Source organism: Hyperolius riggenbachi, chromosome 6 (genome assembly GCF_040937935.1).
Source record: "Hyperolius riggenbachi isolate aHypRig1 chromosome 6, aHypRig1.pri, whole genome shotgun sequence".
NCBI classification, from domain to species: Eukaryota; Metazoa; Chordata; class Amphibia; order Anura; family Hyperoliidae; genus Hyperolius; species Hyperolius riggenbachi.
The window spans coordinates 370,290,127-370,311,425 of record NC_090651.1 but is presented as its reverse complement, the minus strand read 5'-3'; the positions used below and the strand labels follow the sequence as shown (position 1 = coordinate 370,311,425).

The 21,299-nt window shown below is 53.0% G+C and overlaps 1 protein-coding gene across 1 annotated transcript in view; it reads right to left on the bottom strand.

The window, feature by feature from the left end:
- Positions 1-1,291: 1,291 nt before the first annotated feature.
- Positions 1,292-21,299, bottom strand: part of LOC137522282 (chymotrypsin-like elastase family member 2A) — a 60,356-nt gene continuing 40,348 nt past the window's right edge. Inside the window, exon 8 of the mRNA XM_068242313.1 lies at positions 1,292-1,404. Within this exon, the coding sequence (XP_068098414.1) occupies positions 1,387-1,404 (18 nt within the window). The 3' untranslated portion in view covers positions 1,292-1,386. The remainder of the gene's footprint in view (positions 1,405-21,299) is intronic.

Here is a 21,299-nt window from a genome sequence, read left to right as displayed (position 1 = left end):
AGTCAGGAGTATATGTCCCCAGTATATGTAGGCAGGGGTATATGTCCCCAGTATATGTAGGCAGGTATATATGTCCCTGGTATATGTCCCCAGTATATGTAGCCAGAGGTATATGTGCCCAGTATATGTAGCCAGGGATATATGTGCCCAGTATATGTAGGCAAATGTATATGTCCCCAGTATATGTAGCCAGAGGTATATGTGCCCAGTATATGTAGCTAGGGATATATGTGCCCAGTATATGTAGCCAGGGGTATATGTCCCCAGTATATGTAGGCAGGGGTATATGTCCCCAGTATATGTAGGCAGGTGTATATGTGCCCAGTATATGTAGGCAGGTGTATATGTCCCCAATATACGTAGCCAGGGGTATATGTGCCCAGTATGTGTAGGCAGGGGTATATGTGCCCAGTATATGTAGGCAGGTGTATATGTCCCCAGTATATGTAGCCAGGGTGTATATGTGCCCAGTATATGTAGTCAGGAGTATATGTCCCCAGTATATGTAGGCAGGGGTATATGTCCCCAGTATATGTAGGCAGGTGTATATGTCCCCAGTATATGTAGGCAGGTGTATATGTCCCCGGTATATGTCCCCAGTATATGTAGCCAGAGGTATATGTGCCCAGTATATGTAGCCAGGGATATATGTGCCCAGTATATGTAGTCAGGAGCATATGTCCCCAGTATATGTAGGCAGGGGTATATGTCACCAGTATATGTAGGCAGGTGTATATGGAGGGGACCCCAGGAGGCTGCCTTTTAGCAGAGCTGGCTAAGTTTCCCCACGGGAATGGGCAGATACTCCCGCGGACATACTGCACCTGTGCCGACACCGCCGACCAGGACTTTTGGACTGAAGAGCTTTTCATCTAAACAGAGACAGACGCCAGGCCACAGGAGGTGCAATAAGCCTGTGCCACACACACATACAGGGTGTCAATTACTGAATTTATTTAAGACTAAGGTATCCTTTAAAGAAAAACATTTCTTTGTTACAGCTGATACAAATCCTGCAATAAATCTGCAGTGTGTCTAATTCCTACTTTCATGGAAGCAGGCGTAGGGTTAACATCCTGTGTTTACAGATTAGCTGCTCTGTCGAGGCTGCCGAGATTCCTGAGTTGAACAGCTGAGAGATCAAATTGCAGTGGTGATTAGTTACAGATGAGGGGGAATTAGACAGGATGAACTCTCTAAACACATACAGGGTGCATGTCTCTAATTTTTCCCTCTGTCCAGTGCAAGAGTTCAGGTCCACTTTAAAGAATCATCACTCAAGACAAGCATGTTAGGGGTTTACAGAGTTTTATTAAACATCATGGTTCATTTGCTGTTAGCTGACCATTCGTAATCCATATCAGGAGCATACTGTACAAAATGCTGTTAGTTAGCTGCGATTGTCTGAAAAACAAAAATGGATTGACAAGTGTTAGTCCCGGTCTGGCTCAGTCTTTTAGTCTTTACAATGCAAATCTGTTAGGTTTGCTACAGCCAATTATGAATACTTACCTCCCTCCCTGTAGGGAAAAAAGTGCCCCATGGGGTATTCACCTCTGGATCCTGGACAGGCTTCCCCGTCGCCTTTAGCTAGGCCGATCCAGCGATGAGACCTCACTTCGTCTGCGCAGTAGCACAGAGGCGGAAAAAGCTGAGCACGAGGGCCCGTGCTACTGTGTAAGCATGGTTCGTGCATGGGCAGTAGCATGGACCCGATTAGGCTCAGCTTTTTCCGTCGGACCCCGAGCGGGTCTTTGTTACTGCACATGTGCATGCTGTTGACAAGCAATTTTCAGTGTCTTTGGTCAAACTAGAGACTGTTCTAGTCCACAGGAGAGGTGACTGACAGTAAGATTGCATAATCAAGTTGGAAACGCTGGGGACAGGGCCCTGCCAGAGGCTTACAAACTGAAGGGTGGGGGTGGAGACAATAGGTGCATCTGTTGAGAGGGTGCCCAGCAGAACGTATTATGATACTGATGTAGAGGGGTACGCAAGCATGAGAGGGTGAGTCTTGAGGGCTTGTTTGAAGGTATTACAGGTTAGAATCCTCTTTAGGATCCAAAGGCTTCCCCTTCCCGATGTGAGAATCTCATAGGAGTACTTTTTTCCCCTACAGTTACACTTTAATGGAATATTTTTGAAATGACAATCATGCATTTAGAAAAGAAAAAAACAAAAGAGACATTTGCAAATTAAAAAAAAACTACCTACTGCTCCAATCTCCTATATATCACAATATATATAAGTTGTCTAAACACTTCCCTTTTCCAGCCTTTGGTTGAACCAGTGTGAAGTCATGAGCAGTGGTGCTCACCGGCAGGTCGTGATCACACTTACGCGTGGATTCACGACCATTTTGACGCATTCCGCCTCGGACACGAAAATCCGTGAATAGATTTTCAACCACGAAAATCTACTTCGGCTTCGCGTGAATGCGAACAGAAATCCGCATTCACGCTCGTGAAACCCGGCGCTGAAGTCGTGGTTTGCGGAAATGCGTCAAACTATGCGGAAGTGACACATTGCAGGCCAATCAGAGTGCCCCAGCCAGGCCCTAGCAACCAATCACAGGAGGGGAGCTATGCCCTCCCCTCCTGAATATAAAGCGGCGGCCATGATGGAAAAGCTCTGTCCTTGCTAGACTGTGGTGCTGAGAGGATTATCTCCAGGCCATTGTTGTTTGAGCAAGTGCATTTATTGTGTTAAAAACAAAGTGTTTTTTTTTTGCTAACACTGCTCTTATACTGTACACAGTTAGCTAGTCAGTGAGTGATTGCTGTAGTTAGTTGTAGTCAGTGTAGTGTAGTGGGAGTGTGGGAGTCTAGTGATTATTTAACTGTGTGTAGTGCAGGCAGGTTCAGTGCTGCAGTGTAGTCAGTGTAGTGGGAGTGGGGATTATCTGTGTGTAGTGCAGGCAGGCAGGCAGGTTAGTGCAGCTGCAGTTTTCACTTGTATATTCCAGTGACAGTTATACACTTGTGCTATTTGCAGGCAGCCAGTCACACCGCCGGCGCCACCACTCTCTGCCAGCGCTGTTCATTCATTCTGTCAGTGACCTTGTGCCGTGCCCAGTGCCCACTGCTCGCTCGCTGGCATATGAGCATCTCATTACACAGTGTGACACCCTTGTGTGCCCACTGCATCCTTCAGTGACCTAGTTGTATATCCAGTGCCCACTGCTGTGCCCACTGCATCCTTCAGTGACCTTGTACTGTGCCCACTGCATCCTTCAGTGACCTAGTTGTATATCCAGTGCCCACTGCTGTGCCCACTGCATCCTTCAGTGACCTTGTGCTGTGCCCACTGCATCCTTCAGTGACCTAGTTGTATATCCAGTGCCCACTGCTGTGCCCACTGCATCCTTCAGTGACCTTGTACTGTGCCCACTGCATCCTTCAGTGACCTAGTTGTATATCCAGTGCCCACTGCTGTGCCCACTGCATCCTTCAGTGACCCTGTACTGTGCCCACTGCATCCTTCAGTGACCTTGTACTGTGCCCACTGCATCCTTCAGTGACCTAGTTGTATATCCAGTGCCCACTGCTGTGCCCACTGCATCCTTCAGTGACCTTGTACTGTGCCCACTGCATCCTTCAGTGACCTAGTTGTATATCCAGTGCCCACTGCTGTGCCCACTGCATCCTTCAGTGACCTTGTACTGTGCCCACTGCATCCTTCAGTGACCTAGGTGTATATCCAGTGCCCACTGCTGTGCCCACTGCATCCTTCAGTGACCTTGTACTGTGCCCACTGCATCCTTCAGTGACCTTGTACTGTGCCCACTGCATCCTTCAGTGACCTAGGTGTATATCCAGTGCCCACTGCTGTGCCCACTTCATCCTTCAGTGACCTTGTACTGTGCCCACTGCATCCTTCAGTGACCTTGTACTGTGCCCACTGCATCCTTCAGTGACCTAGTTGTATATCCAGTGCCCACTGCTGCGCCCACTGCATCCTTCAGTGACCTTGTACTGTGCCCACTGCATCCTTCAGTGCCATTGTACTGTGCCTGGTGCATCCTTCAGTGACCTTGTACTGTGCCCACTGCATCCAGTGATTCATTACTAGCAACATGTCTGGCAGGGTTTCACGGGGTGAGAGGAAACGGAGTTGAATTGCCTCAGCCACTTCTGGGACTGCTCCACGTCCAGGGAGAGGACGCCCAGCTGTACGTGGTCGTGATGCAGCAGAAAGGGGGGCAGCAAAGCCTGGGCCGAGTCAGCGGACGCCATTGTCCAAATATTTTAAAGTTTCTGGTCCCCGTGTGGTGGTTGAGCAAATGGAACCTGACGTACTCATGGACATCATGACTTCCTCCCAGACCTCTACTGTGAGCACCACTCCAAGCAGCAGCAGCCAACGTCCCACGCTTGTTGTGACATCCACCCCAGCACCCACTGGTCAGCAGCCCTCCCAGGATGACAGCGTTCTGTCCCTCAGTCCGGCTTCTGGGAACCTGCTGATGCAAGAAGCTCAGGACTTACTGGGGACTGATGTGGCAGAGATTGAGATCGGGCCACAATCACAAGCGTTGTTGGGTTCTGGTGATGAAGAAGAGGGGTCTGTGTCTGGGGATGTAGGGACAGAAGAGGAGGCGGTGGAGTCAGAGGAAGAGCTGGATTATGAAGATGCTGCTGATGATGACGACGTTGTGGACCCTAACTATGTGCAGCCTGCTGAGTCCGTGGAAGAATGGTCAGAGGCAGAGCAGGATGACGAGTCACCTCGGCCTAGGCAAGGATATCGCCATATGTCAGGTAGAGTTGGGCCGAACGGTTCGCCGGCGAACGTGGTTCGCGCGAACTTAGGTGGTTCGCGTGCGGGTACCGCACGCGAACGTTTTGCGGAAGAAGTTCGGTTCGCCCCATAATGCACCTGAGGGTCAACTTTGACCCTCTACATCACAGTCAGCAGGCCCAGTGTAGCCAATTAGGCTACACTAGCCCCTGGAGCCCCACCCCCCTTATATAAGGCAGGCAGCGGCGGCCATTACGGCCACTCGTGTGCCTGCATTAGTGAGAGTAGGGCGAGCTGCTGCAGTCTCTCATATAGGGAAAGATTAGTTAGGCTTAACTTCTTCCTGGCTGCATACCTGTTCTGTTCAGTGAGCCCTCAGCCCACTGCATACCTGTACTGTGATCCTGCCACTGCATACCTGTTCTGTGAACCCACCACTGCATACCTGTTCTGTGAACCCACCCACCACTGCATACCTGTTCAGTGATCCTGCTGCCACTGCATACCTGTTCTGTGAACCCACCCACCACTGCATACCTGTTCAGTGATCCTGCCACTGCATACTTGTTCTGTGAACCCACCCACCACCACTGCATACCTGTTCAGTGATCCTGCCACTGCATACCTGTTCTGTGAACCCACCACTGCATACCTGTTCTGTGAACCCACCCACCACTGCATACCTGTTCAGTGATCCTGCTGCCACTGCATACCTGTTCTGTGAACCCACCACTGCATACCTGTTCTGTGAACCCACCACTGCATACCTGTTCAGTGAACCCGCCACTGCATACCTGTTCTGTTCAGTGGACCCGCCACTGTATACCTGTTTAGTGAACCCGCCACTGCATACCTGTTCTGTTCAGTGGAGTTTGGTGTGTCAGTGTGAAGCAGTACCTTAATTACACTACCTGATTGATGTATACACATGCAAGATGTTTTAAAGCACTTTAGGCCTGTCATTTAGCATTCAATGTGATTTCTGCCCTTAAAACGCTGCTTTTCGTCAAATCCAGATTTTTCCCGGGGACTTTTGGCGTGTATCCCACTCCGCCATGCCCCCCTCCAGGTGTTAGACCCCTTGAAACATCTTTTCCATCACTTTTGTGGCCAGCATAATTATTTTTTTTTTTCAAAGTTCGCATCCCCATTGAAGTCTATTGCGGTTCGCGAACTTTAACGCGAACCAAACCTTCCGCGGAAGTTCGCGAACCCGGTTCGCGAACCTAAAACCGGAGGTTCGGCCCAACTCTAATGTCAGGCAGGGGTAGGGGCATCGGCAGCAGTGGGCGTGGAGGAAGTAGACAGGACACTGCTTCAGCCGGCACCACCACCATGCAACCCCCGGCAACTACTACCACACATTGTTCCGCTGCACCCTCTGCTAGTGGGGGCCGCAGTAAATTAAAGTCACCAGTGTGGGATTGCTTTGAGGAATGTACTGATGACAAAAGGTATGCGGTGTGCAGGTTATGCAGCAAAAGATTGAGCCGTGGGAAAAGTCTGAGCAAGATGGGTACCTCATCCCTCCAGGGCCACCTGAGAAGCCGCCACTGCCGCGAGTATGCGGAGTTTAAGAGGAAGCAGGCACTGCTGGCAGGGGTTCCTGAGAGCAGAAGGCCCACCAGCGCAGCAGCATCATCCCTCCCTCAGGGTCGTGAATCCCCCACAGCAGCAGCAGTAGTAGCACGCAAGCGCTCTTCCACCTCGGCTACTCAGGACACAGACATTGAGGCTGGCAGCCAGTGTTCGTCTCTCTCCTCTGTCTCCTCTGCATCCCAGCGTCGTCAGACCCTGCTGAGCGACACCTTTCAGGGTCTGACCAAGCCTCTGCCTCCAAGCCACAGGCGGATCCGCAAACTAAATGGCTTGCTGGCCCGGGCTTCCCTACTCCCTGGTGCAGGAGGGGAGCGCCATGCGGACGCTGCTCCAATTTGGCATCCCCGAGTGGCAAGTCCCCAGTCGCCACTATTTCAGCAGGAGCGCGATCCCAGCACTCCACAAGTTTGCGGTGGAAAACGTGGCCCGTTCCCTGGACTACTCTGTGGGCAAGCGGGTCCACGTGACCATGGACTCGTGGAGTAGCAGATTTGGGACAGGTCGCTACCTGTCCTTTACTAGAGTTGGGCCGAACGGTTCGCCTGCGAACGGTTCCATGCGAACTTCAGTGGTTCGCGTTCGCGTCCCGCAGGCGAACCTTTGCGGAAGTTCGGTTCGCCCCATAATGCACATGGAGGGTCAACTTTGACCGTCTACATCACAGTCAGCAGGCCCAGTGTAGCCAATTAGGCTACACTAGCCCCTGGAGCCCCACCCCCCCTTATATAAGGCAGGCAGCGGCGGCCATTACGGTCACTCGTGTGCTGCCTGCGTTAGTGAGAGTAGGGCGAGCTGCTGCAGACTGTCTCTCAGGGAAAGATTAGTTAGGCTTAACTTGTTCCTGTCTGGCTGCATACCTGTTCTGTGAACCCACCACTGCATACCTGTGCTGTGAACCCACCACTGCATACCTGTTCAGTGAACCCACCACTACATACCTGTGCTGTGAACCCACTACTGCATACCTGTTCAGTGAACCTGCCACTGCATACCTGTTCTGTTCAGTGGACCCGCCACTGTATACCTGTTCATTGAACCCACCACTGCATACCTGTGCTGTGAACCCACCACTGAATACCTGTTCTGTGAACCCACCACTGCATACCTGTGCTGTGAACCCACCACTGCATACCTGTTCATTGAACCTGCCACTGCATACCTGTTCTGTTCAGTGGACCCGCCACTGTATACCTGTTCATTGAACCCACCACCGCATACCTGTGCTGTGAACCCACCACTGCATACCTGTTCTGTGAACCCACCACTGCATACCTGTTGTGTTCAGTGAACCTGCCACTGCATACCTGTTCTGTGAACCCGCCACTGTATACCTGTTCTGTTTAGTGAACCCGCCACTGTATACCTGTTCTGTTTAGTGAACCCGCCACTGCATACCTGTTCTGTTCAGTGGACCCGCCACTGTATACCTGTTCAGTGAACCCGCCACTGCATACCTGTTCTGTTCAGTGGACCCGCCACTGCATACCTGTTCAGTGAACCCGCCACTGCATACCTGTTGTGTTCAGTGAACCTGCCACTGCATACCTGTTCTGTGAACCCGCCACTGTATACCTGTTCTGTTTAGTGAACCCGCCACTGCATACCTGTTCTGTTCAGTGGACCCGCCACTGTATACCTGTTCAGTGAACCCGCCACTGCATACCTGTTCTGTTCAGTGGACCCGCCACTGTATACCTGTTCAGTGAACCCGCCACTGCATACCTGTTGTGTTCAGTGAACCTGCCACTGCATACCTGTTCTGTGAACCCGCCACTGTATACCTGTTCTGTTTAGTGAACCCGCCACTGCATACCTGTTCTGTTCAGTGGACCCGCCACTGTATACCTGTTCAGTGAACCCGCCACTGCATACCTGTTCTGTTCAGTGGACCCGCCACTGTATACCTGTTCAGTGAACCCGCCACTGCATACCTGTTGTGTTCAGTGAACCTGCCACTGCATACCTGTTCTGTGAACCCGCCACTGTATACCTGTTCTGTTTAGTGAACCCGCCACTGTATACCTGTTCTGTTTAGTGAACCCGCCACTGCATACCTGTTCTGTTCAGTGGACCCGCCACTGTATACCTGTTCAGTGAACCCGCCACTGCATACCTGTTGTGTTCAGTGAACCTGCCACTGCATACCTGTTCTGTGAACCCACCACTGTATACCTGTTCTGTTTAGTGAACCCGCCACTGTATACCTGTTCTGTTTAGTGAACCCGCCACTGCATACCTGTTCTGTTCAGTGGACCCGCCACTGTATACCTGTTCAGTGAACCCGCCACTGCATACCTGTTGTGTTCAGTGAACCTGCCACTGCATACCTGTTCTGTGAACCCGCCACTGTATACCTGTTCTGTTTAGTGAACCCGCCACTGTATACCTGTTCTGTTTAGTGAACCCGCCACTGCATACCTGTTCTGTTCAGTGGACCCGCCACTGTATACCTGTTCAGTGAACCCGCCACTGCATACCTGTTCTGTTCAGTGGACCCGCCACTGTATACTTGTTCAGTGAACCCGCCACTGCATACCTGTTGTGTTCAGTGAACCTGCCACTGCATACCTGTTCTGTGAACCTGCCACTGTATACCTGTTCTGTTTAGTGAACCCGCCACTGTATACCTGTTCTGTTCAGTGAACCCGCCACTGCATACCTGTTGTGTTCAGTGAACCTGCCACTGCATACCTGTTGTGTTCAGTGAACCTGCCACTGCATACCTGTTCTGTGAACCCGCCACTGTATACCTGTTCTGTTTAGTGAACCCGCCACTGCATACCTGTTCTGTTCAGTGAACCCGCCACTGTATACCTGTTCAGTGAACCCGCCACTGCATACCTGTTCTGTTCAGTGGACCCGCCACTGTATACCTGTTCAGTGAACCCGCCACTGCATACCTGTTGTGTTCAGTGAACCTGCCACTGCATACCTGTTCTGTGAACCCGCCACTGTATACCTGTTCTGTTTAGTGAACCCGCCACTGTATACCTGTTCTGTTTAGTGAACCTGCCACTGTATACCTGTTCAGTGAACCCGCCACTGCATACCTGTTGTGTTCAGTGAACCTGCCACTGCATACCTGTTGTGTTCAGTGAACCTGCCACTACATACCTGTTCTGTGAACCCGCCACTGTATACCTGTTCTGTTTAGTGAACCCGCCACTGTATACCTGTTCTGTTTAGTGAACCCGCCACTGCATACCTGTTCTGTTCAGTGAACCCGCCACTGTATACCTGTTCAGTGAACCCGCCACTGCATACCTGTTGTGTTCAGTGAACCTGCCACTGCATACCTGTTGTGTTCAGTGAACCTGCCACTGCATACCTGTTCTGTGAACCCGCCACTGTATACCTGTTCTGTTCAGTGAACCCACCGCATCAGTGCGCATACCTGTGCAGTTAAGTGAACCCACCTACCTACGTGAGTGCACGCAGTGTGATATACCACTCCGTGCATACCCGATATGGACAAAACAGGTAGAGGAAGAGGTAGTGCCAGAGCCAGAGGAAGGCCACCCGGCAGGTCTGCGCGAGGTTGTGTAAATGTAATTTCGTGTGGACCTGGCCCACAGTACAGTGCTCGGAAGAAGGCACGTCCCATCACGTCCCAAGATTGTCAGGACGTGGTTGAGTATTTAGCGACACAGAACACCTCATCTTGCTCAGCCACCAGCGCTACTACTAGCACCACTTCCGCTGCATTTGACACTTCGCAAGAATTATTTAGTGGTGAAATCACTGATGCACAGCCATTGTTGTTACAGCCAGATTAATTTTCACCAGCTCATATGTCTTCGTTACGCGGAAACACTATGGATGTAACGTGTAAGGAGGATGAAGGACCTACTGATGGTGCATGTTTGGATTTTTCTGAGTCAAGCGAAGCTGGGCAGGATGATTACGATGATGACGATGATAGGGATCCTCTGTATGTTCCCAATAGAGGAGATGAAGAGGGGGACAGTTCAGAGGGGGAGTCAGAGAGTAGTAGGAGGAGAGAAGTTGCTGAAAGAAGCTGGGGCAGCTCTTCGTCAGAAACAGCTGGTGGCAGAGTCCGGCACCATGTATCGCCACCTATGTACAGCCAGCCAACTTGCCCTTCAGCATCAGCTGCTGAGGTCCCCATAGTGCCCACATCCCAGGGTGGCTCAGCGGTGTGGAAATTTTTTAATGTGTGTGCCTCAGATCGGACCAAAGCCATCTGTTCGCTCTGCCAACAAAAATTGAGCCGTGGAAAGGCCAACACTCACGTAGGGACAAGTGCCTTACGAAGGCACCTGGAGAAAAGGCACAAACAGCAATGGGATGGCCACCTGAGCAAAAGCAGCAGCAGCACACAAAAGCAAAGCCACCCTCCTTCTCCTCTTCCTCCTCCATCAGGTGCATTATCTGCTTCTGCCGCTTTCTCCCTTCCACCTTCACAGGCACTCTCCTCCACTCCGCCTCTGCCCTTGAGCGGTTCCTGCTCCTCTGCCCACAGCAGCAGTCAGGTGTCCGTGAAGGAAATGTTTGAGCGGAAGAAGCCAATTTCGGCCAGTCACCCCCTTGCCCGGCGTCTGACAGCTGGCGTGGCGGAACTGTTAGCTCGGCAGCTGTTACCATACCGGCTGGTGGACTCTGAGGCCTTCCGTAAATTTGTGGCCATCGGAACACCGCAGTGGAAGATGCCAGGCCGCACTTATTTTTCGAGAAAGGCCATACCCCAACTGCACCGTGAAGTTGAGAGGCAAGTGGTGTCATCTCTTGCGAAGAGCGTTGGGTCAAGGGTACACCTGACCACGGATGCCTGGTCTGCCAAGCACGGGCAGGGCCGCTACATTACCTACACAGCCCATTGGGTGAACCTGGTGGTGAACGATGGCAAGCAGGGCGCAGCGGACCAAATTGTGACACCTCCACGGCTTGCAGGCAGGCCTCCTGCCACCTCCTCTCCTCCTGCTACATGCTCTTCGCTGTCCTCCTCCTCCTTGGCTGAGTGGCAGTTCTCCTCTCCAGCTACACAGCCCAAGCTCCGCAGGGCCTATGCTGCATGCCAGGTAAGACGGTGTCACGCCATCTTAGACATGTCTTGTCTCAAAGCGGAGAGTCACACTGGAGCAGCTCTCCTGGCTGCTCTTAAGAAACAGGTGGATGAGTGGCTGACCCCGCACCACCTGGAGATAGGCAACGTGGTGTGCGACAACGGCAGCAATCTGCTTGCCGCTTTGCATATGGGGAAGCTGACACACATACCCTGCATGGCACATGTCATGAATCTAGTGGTTCAAAGATTTGTGGCAAAGTACCCTGGCTTAGCGAATGTCCTGAAGCAGGCCAGGAAGTTCTGTGGGCATTTGAGGCGGTCTTACACAGCCATGGCACGCTTTGCGGAAATTCAGCGCAAAAACAACATGCCGGTGAGACGCCTCATTTGCGATAGCCCGACTCGCTGGAACTCGACCCTGCTCATGTTCTCCCGCCTGCTAGAACAGAAGAAAGCCGTGACCCACTACCTCTACAACTACAGTAGAAGGAAACAGTCTGGGAAGATGGGGATGTTCTGGCCCGACAACTGGACACTGATGGAGAATGCATGCAGGCTCATGCGGCCGTTTGAGGAGGTGACCAACCTGGTGAGCCGCAGTGAGGGCACCATCAGCGACTTAATTCCCTACGCTTACTTCTTGGAGCGTGCTGTGCGTAGAGTGGCGGATGAAGCTGTGAATGAGCGTGACCAGGAACCGTTACGGCAGGAACAGGCATGGGACCAATTTTCATCAGACCCAGCTGTTTCCTCAACACCTGCGGCAGCACAGAGGGGGGAGGAGGAGGAAGAAGAGAAGTCGTGTGCAGAAGACGAGTCAGACTCAGAGGATGATGAGCAAGGTGTTTCTTTGGGGGAGGAGGAGGAGGAGGAGGAGGAGGAGGGGACAGCGGCAGGAGAACAACCTCAGCAGGCATCGCAAGGGGCTTGTGCTGCTCAACCTTCCCGTGGTATTGTTCGCGGCTGGGGGGAGGAGGTTGACTTACCTGACGTCACTGAGGAAGAGCAAGAGGAGATGGAGGGTACTGGATCCGACTTTGTGCAGATGTCGTCTTTTATGCTGTCCTGCCTGTTGAGGGACCCCCGTATAAAAAACCTCAAGGGGAATGACCTGTACTGGGTGGCCACACTACTAGACCCTCGGTACAGGCACAAAGTGGCGGACCTGTTACCAACTCACCGGAAGGTGGAAAGGATGCAGCACATGCAGAACCAGCTGTCAACTATGCTTTACAATGCCTTTAAGGGTGATGTGACGGCACAACGCCAGCAAGGTACCACTGCCACTAATCCTCCTCCCGTGTCCACGCAGTCAAAGACAGGACGCTCCAGCGATCTCATGGTGATGTCGGACATGCGGACGTTCTTTAGTCCAACGCCTCGCCGTAGCCCTTCCGGATCCACCCTCCACCAACGCCTGGAACGGCAGGTAGCCGACTACCTGGCCTTAAGTGTGGATGTAGACACTGCTGTGAACAGCGATGAGGAACCCTTGAACTACTGGGTGCGCAGGCTTGACCTGTGGCCAGAGCTGTCCCAATTTGCCATCCAACTTCTCTCCTGCCCTGCCGCAAGCGTCCTGTCAGAAAGGACCTTCAGCGCAGCTGGAGGCATTGTCACAGAGAAGAGAAGTCGCCTAAGTCACAAAAGTGTTAAGTACCTCACCTTTATCAAAATGAATGAGGCATGGATCCCGGAGGGCTGCTGCCCGCCCCAAGACTAAGTCAGTCCCCGCACACACAGCATCTTTGCCTGCACGCCGTGTGACTGGCTGCCTGGCCTGCCCCAAGAAGACTAAGTCGCTCCCAGTCCCTCCACACAGCATGTCTGCCTGCAGGCCGCTTGACTACCTTCTCCGCCACCACCAACAGGGTCCGGGACTCCAGGCGGATTGCTGAATTTTTTAGGCCGCTGCTAGCAGCGGCCGCTGTAATAATTTTTCTGGTGCGTGTACATGACTGCCTAATTTTTCTGGCTGCACTGCGGGCAGCTGCAACAACAAAAGAAAAGGCATGTACATGCGCCCATTCCCCTTCGTGATCATTACCTTGCCGTGGTGAAGGGGCTTGCGTATCACAATGAAGCAATGACCGGCGCCTAGATGAATGTCTCGGGGGGCACACCCACGATAATAAGGTCGTTGCCTCATTGTGGTCAGACCAAATTTGATCAGCTGGACAGTCACTGTTCTGTCATTCAGCTACATCAGCCAGGCGACCATATGGGCTGTAAAGCCACCAAAACCTGCACTCTCGCCATGGTGCGCACCAGTCCAGCACGGCCGTCACTACACAAACAGCTGTTTGCGGTGCGTTACACGGTGAGTTTGGTGTGTCAGTGTGAAGCAGTACCTTAATTACACTACCTGATTGATGTATACACATGCAAGATGTTTGAAAGCACTTTAGGCCTGTCATTTAGCATTCAATGTGATTTCTGCCCTTAAAACGCTGCTTTGCGTCAAATCCAGATTTTTCCCCGGGACTTTTGGCATGTATCCCACTCCGCCATGCCCCCCTCCAGGTGTTAGACCCCTTGAAACATCTTTTCCATCACTTTTGTGGCCAGCATAATTTTTTTTTTTTTTCAACGTTCACATCCCCATTAAAGTCTATTGCGGTTCGCGAACTTTAACGCGAACCGAACCTTCCGCGGAAGTTCGCGAACCAGGTTCGCGAACCTAAAATCGGAGGTTCGGCCCAACTCTATCCTTTACGGCCCACTGGGTGACACTGATGGAAGGGAGGGAGGACAAGAGCGCATCAGCCCAGCTAGTGGTGCCACCACGCGGGATCAGGGGGGATGCAGAAGGGTCCTGTCACGACACTCCCTCTGCACCCGGAAAGCAAGGCCGCCTCGGCAGCAGCAGCGCCAAGCCTCGGCACTGCCAAGCCCTTTTAAAATTGGTGACCCTGGGGAAGGAGAGGCTTACGGCCACCAACGTCCTGGCCGCCCTCAGGAAGCAGGAGCGGAGGTGGCTGACCCCCAGAGGCCTGGAAGTGGGGTATGTGGCAGCCGATAACGGGGCCAACCTGGTGGCAGCAGTGCAGCAGGGAAACCTCCAGCACATCCCCTGCTTGGCCCACGTGCTCAATCTTGTGGTGCAGCGCTTCTTGCGCACCTACCAGGGGATGAGCGAGCTGCTGCAGGATGCCCGGGCGGTGGTACGCTTTTTCCGCCTGTCAGCCACTGCCTCTGCACTCTTGTCCACCTTACAGCAGCAGTATGAAAGGCCACAACACCGGATGATCATCGACATGCCAGTTCGCTGGAATTCGACTCTGGCCATGTTGGAGCGGCTGTGTCAGCACAGGCTGGCTCTTAGGGCCTACATGCTAGACCCAAGTGTCCCCAGCAACCAGCAAGTCCCCATGATTACTGCCACTCAGTGGACACTGATGCAGCAAGTATGCCTGGTGCTGAGTCCCTTCCTGGAGGCAACCAAGATGGTCAGTGAGGAGCGGGCCTCTGTGTGCCAGTGGGTGCCCTTGGTTTGTCTACTGGAGCAGGCAATGGACAATTTAATTGAGCGTGGGGATGAAGCCCTGAGGCAGTTGGAAGAACAGGAGCAGATGGCAGCACAGTCCAGCTCAGAGGAGGGCTCACAGCAGCAGTGGTGCTCAGCAGAGCTCGAATATTCGAGTAGCTCGAATATTCGAGCTCTTTTCCAGCTATTCGAGCTCGGTATTCGAGCTCCGAATAGCTGGAGCTATTCGAATGGGCTATCCGAGTACACTCGAATAGCCCATTCACTATTCGAGCTATTCGAGCAAAACGGTGCTATTCGAGCTCGGTACCGAGCTCGAATAGCGTCATAGCCCAGATTGATGTCCTTAGAGCCAATCAGAGGGCTCCCAGGCCCTCTGACGGCAGCCAATCACAGAGGGGGACCCTGGCCAGCCCCTACCCTATAAATAGCGGCCGCCATGTTCCGTTTCTCCGTGCTTGCCTGAGACTTGTACAGAGAGAGAGTTGCTCCTTTGTGCTTTGGCTTAGCAAGAGCTTTATTGTGGTCATTTACCTAGCGTTTTTGCTCACATACACCTCCTATACACACCTATATTGTTGTTAGTTATTTAGACATTGTATTTTAGTTAGTAGCTTGTGTGTTACATTAGAGACAGGCAGCTGCTGCAAGCTTACAGGTTTAGGCCTCAGGGGGGCCTTGCCTCTGTGGGCAGCTGTCCTCTGTTTATTTCTCTCATCTATACCAGTATTTCTGCTGTCCTTTACTAATAGTATTGTAGTTATACTGTACTAGGAGTAGGACACTCACTGACTGTCACTGTTTATAGGCTACTAGCTAGCTCCTGCGTGTGTGCACTCACTCACTGTCTGTGTGTACACACACTCTATTTCCTTCTGATTACTGATAGATTATTGTTAGTTAGTTGTACTTACTTACTACTTACTCTTACTGTACCCGTAGGGACACTCACTGTCACTGTTCATATAGGCTACTAGCTCCTGCGTGTGCGCACTGCACTCACTGTCTGAGTGTACACACACAACACACACTCTATTTCCTTCTGATCGCTGATTGATTATCGTAATTAGTTAGTTGTACTTACTGTTACTACTTACTCTTACTGTACTAGGAGTCTAGGACACTCAGTCACTGTCCATAGGCTACTAGCTCCTGCGTGCGTGCACTCACTGTCTGAGTGTACACACACCCACACTCCATTTCCTTCTGATCGCTGATTGATTATCGTAATTAGTTAGTTTACCTACTGTTACTACTTACTCTTACTGTACTAGGAGTCTAGGACACTCAGTCACTGTCCATAGGCTACTAGCTCCTGCGTGTGTGCACTCACTGTCTGAGTGTACACACACCCACACTCCATTTCCTTCTGATCGCTGATTGATTATCGTAATTAGTTAGTTGTACTTACTGTTACTACTTACTCTTACTGTACTAGGAGTCTAGGACACTCAGTCACTGTCCATAGGCTACTAGCTCCTGCGTGCGTGCACTCACTGTCTGAGTGTACACACACCACCCACACTCTATTTCCTTCTGATCGCTGATTGATTATTGTAATTAGTTAGTTCTACTTACTGTTACTACTTACTCTTACTGTACTAGGAGTCTAGGACACTCAGTCACTGTGTTCATAGGCTACTAGCTCCTGCGTGCGTGCACTCACTGTCTGAGTGTACACACACCCACACTCCATTTCCTTCTGATCGCTGATTGATTATTGTAATTAGTTAGTTCTACTTACTGTTACTACTTACTCTTACTGTACTAGGAGTCTAGGACACTCAGTCACTGTGTTCATAGGCTACTAGCTCCTGCGTGCGTGCACTCACTGTCTGAGTGTACACACACCCACACTCCATTTCCTTCTGATCGCTGATTGATTATTGTAATTAGTTAGTTCTACTTACTGTTACTACTTACTCTTACTGTACTAGGAGTCTAGGACACTCAGTCACTGTGTTCATAGGCTACTAGCTCCTGCGTGCGTGCACTCACTGTCTGAGTGTACACACACCCACACTCCATTTCCTTCTGATCGCTGATTGATTATTGTAATTAGTTAGTTCTACTTACTGTTACTACTTACTCTTACTGTACTAGGAGTCTAGGACACTCAGTCACTGTGTTCATAGGCTACTAGCTCCTGCGTGCGTGCACTCACTGTCTGAGTGTACACACACCCACACTCCATTTCCTTCTGATCGCTGATTGATTATTGTAATTAGTTAGTTCTACTTACTGTTACTACTTACTCTTACTGTACTAGGAGTCTAGGACACTCAGTCACTGTGTTCATAGGCTACTAGCTCCTGCGTGCGTGCACTCACTGTCTGAGTGTACACACACAACACACACTCTATTTCCTTCTGATCGCTGATTGATTATCGTAATTAGTTAGTTGTACTTACTGTTACTACTTACTCTTACTGTACTAGGAGTCTAGGACACTCAGTCACTGTGTTCATAGGCTACTAGCTCCTGCGTGCGTGCACTCACTGTCTGAGTGTACACACACCCACACTCCATTTCCTTCTGATCGCTGATTGATTATTGTAATAAGTTAGTTCTACTTACTGTTACTACTTACTCTTACTGTACTAGGAGTCTAGGACACTCAGTCACTGTGTTCATAGGCTACTAGCTCCTGCGTGCGTGCACTCACTGTCTGAGTGTACACACACTAAATTTACTTGTGATTACTACTGATTATTGTAACTGCTAGTTGTACTTCCTGACTGTTACTACTTACTTACTGTACTAGGGGACACTCACTCAGTCACCTCACCAACCAACCCACTCCATTAAAGTACCCCACTTTTCACCCGCCCTTTTAAAAAACTTTTGTCTATACGCCCAAAACATTGAAGATGTCTGGAAGTGGCAGCCAGCGCGGTTTGGGCAAGGGGAAGGGCAGCAAGGGAATCAGGAGGAGAGGGAGCAGCATTGTGGCAAGCCGCGGCCGCGGGCGCGCCACCATGCACAGTTCCGCAGCAGCAGCGTCAGTGGCTAACATTCCTCCCATAGCCACTGGCCGTGGACGCCTTGGGCGCCGCCCAGCAGGAGCATCTGCAACTCACGCTGCAGAGACACAGCAGCAGCAGCGTGTAGCACCTGCTCCCATTTTCCTCCAGCTGGGTCGGAAACGTCCCATTGAGGAAAAGGATGCAGACACTGTGGTGCAACTCATGACGGAGGATGAGCAGCCCGCCATCAGCTCTGCATCCGAGGCCTCCACCCTCACCACCACCACCACCACCACCACCACCACCCCTGTTCGCAGCAGCCGCCCAGCAGGGCCTGGGGAGGAGGCCAGTTCACCATCAGTCGCCGACCTGTCACTCAGCAGTCTTTTTACCCCAGGCACCATCAGGGTATTGTCTGCTGTTGTTGGCGATTTTGAGGAGGAGATGCTGATGGGCACTTTGGGGGAGGAGGGATTGGACAGCAAGACTGTGGCGACAGTCAAGCGTCCCATCCATGCATCAGGAGAGGAGTTTGGGGGGTCATCATCCCAGCAGGACATGTTTCAGGAGGGGCATGATGATGATGACCCGGTGACAGACAGAGACTGGGTGCCACCACCTCCAGGGGATGTCGTCCTCAGCAGCTCTGAGGAGGAGGAGGAGGATGCGCTTGTGGGCCTTGCAAGGAGGCGCATCATTGCAAGCATTGGCAGCGTCCCACAGCCTGCTGGTGTCTCAGGCTCAGCAGCAGCAGCAGCAGCATCAGCCAGTACCACCACCAGCCGCACCCAAGCCCCCCCCCAACCACCACAGGGAGACAGGCAGCAGCGCTTCCATGCCGTAGGGGGATGTTTCTGTCACCAATCTGGCGGTTTTTCACCATGCCCACTGTGTACAGCAAGTACGCCACTTGCAACCACTGTCAGCGGAAGTTGAGCAGAGGTGCAGACCCCTTAAAGTTCAGCACCAGCTCGCTCATCAACCACCTTGCGGCTAAACATTTCCACCAGCATGAGGAGTTCCAGAGGCTGAAGGCATCTGGTGCTGGCAGTGGCACCACACCCATCACTGCACAGCCTTCAGCAGCAGCAGCAGCAACAGCAGCCACCCGCCCTCCTGCTCCTCCAGCAGCACCAGCAGGAGTGCGGAAACGCACTGCTCCTCCCCCCTCTGCAACTCCTGCCGCCGACACTGAGGCCTGTTCTGGCAGCCAGTCCTCAGTGGCCTCCTCTGCTGTGTCTGCTGATTCCCGTGTCAGCAAAAGGCCACGCCAGAGCCTTTTGAGCGAGTCCTTCCAGGGGGTGGTTAGGGCTCTGCCTCCCAGCAGCCGTCGCGTGCGGCAGCTGAACGACTTGCTGGCACGGGCCATGTGCTCCCAACTCCTGCCGTACACGCTCGTGCAGGAGGGGAGCGACATTCGTGCGCTGCTTGCTTGCGCAGCCCCAGACTGGCAGCTCCCCAGCAGACACTTCTTTGCCCGCAAGGCCATTCCTGCACTGCACCGCTTTGTGATGGCCAATGTGGAGCGAGGGCTGGAGCACGCGGTTGGTGAAAGGGTCCACGTCACCATGGACTCCTGGAGCAGCCGCTTCGGGACAGGCCGCTACCTGTCCTTCACTGTCCACTGGGTCAGCTTGGTGGAAGGGGGTGAGGATGGGAGAGCAGCAGCGGGCACAGCAGCAGCAGCAACACAGTGGGTGGTGCCACCCCGCAGGGTCAGGGGAACTGCAGCAGGTTCCTCCGATCCTCTGCCATCCTCCGGCACACCTGGCCAAACCCCCCGCCTCAGCAGCAGCGTGAAGGCCCGCCACTGCCAAGCGCTGCTGCACTTGGTCAGCCTTGGGAAGACCAAGCTGACGGCAACCCATGTGTTGGCCAAACTCCAGGAGCAGGAGAGGATTTGGCTGACCCCCAGAGGCCTCAGAGTCGGAGAGGTGGTGGCCGACAATGGGGCCAATCTGGTTGCCGCAATAGACAGGGGAAACCTGACCCACATCCCCTGTCTTGCCCACGTGCTGAACCTGGTGGTGCAGAAGTTCCTGCGCACCTACCAGGGGATGGGCGAACTGCTGGAAACGGCAAGGAATGTTGTGCGTCACTTCCGGCGCTCGGCTGCAGCCTGTGCGAGCCTGGAAGACGTGCAAAAGGAGCTGGATCTGCCACGCCATCGACTGATCCTTGACGTTCCGACTCGCTGGAACTCCACCCTGGCGATGTTGGAGCGTCTGGTTGAACAGAGGCACGCTGTCAAACAGTACCTTGCCCTGGCCACTGTTTCCGCAGCTCAGAGAAGGGACAAGACCAGCAACATCCCGTCCATCGTCCCCGATGATGACTGGAGGCACATGCAGCAGGTGTGCTTTGTGCTGGCTCCCTTCCTGCAGGCCACAAACATGGTGAGCAGGGACCATGCTATGGTCTGCGAGTGGGTGCCCCTGGTTTCTCTGCTGAACAGGGCCCTCGATGCTTTGCTGGAACAGGGAGCGGCAGCCTTGGACCAGCAGGAGCGGCAACCAGCTGCGCAGTCCACCTCTGAGGGGGAGGAGGAGGAGGACTTGGTGGAGGTCCCTGACCTGGCTGCTGATGAGGGGGATCAGCACAGCGCAGCTGAGTTGGTGCGGGGGTGGAGAGAGGATGAGGCGGCAGAGGAGGAGGATGAGGACAGCACTGACGTCGATGTGCCAGCAGACGTAACCCGCCTCTTCCCAATGGCAGCGCACATGCTGACGTGCCTGCGCAGGGACCCCAGGGTGATCCAGATGAAGCAGAGGGAGGACATCTGGATCAGCATGATGTTGGACCCACGCCTCAAGGGGAAGTTGAGCCAGTTCCTGCCGCCTGCAGGAGGAGACCCAGCGCAACAAACAAGGAGCTTGCAGCAGGCCCTTGTTGAGCGCTTGGAGGAAGCCTTCCCCCAGCCTTCCACCCCCACTGTCCAGCAGCCAGCACAGAGGCAGCAGCAGGTGCCTGCATCCAGCAGCAGCAAGCGCCCCACAGACCTGCTGTCTCTCAGCCACGAGCTCTACAGGACTGTAGAGGCTCCGGCAGCAGTGACTACAGAGGAGATGCATGCAGCAGCATCCTCCTCCGGTCACAGCCAGCGCCTGACCCGCATGGTGGCTGACTACATGGGGTCGTACAGCGGGCTTGACAGCGATGCCCCTGTTGATCCCATGGAGTATTGGGTCAAAAGCATGGAGATCTGGAGCGAGCTGGCGCAGTACGCCCTGGAAGTGCTGTCCTGCCCCCCTTCCAGCGTGCTGTCCGAGCGCTGCTTCAGTGCAGCTGGTGGCGTGGTCACCGAGAAACGCTCACGTCTGTCTCACAAGTCTGTGGACAGACTGATGTTTCTCAAGATGAACCAGGCGTGGGTGGAAGGCGAGTTCCTGGCCCCTGTTGTCGGCGAGAGGGGGGCATGAACTGGCTGCCGGAACCATCGTTAATGTGCCTTACCATCCTTTACCACCTCCTGGCTCCTGCT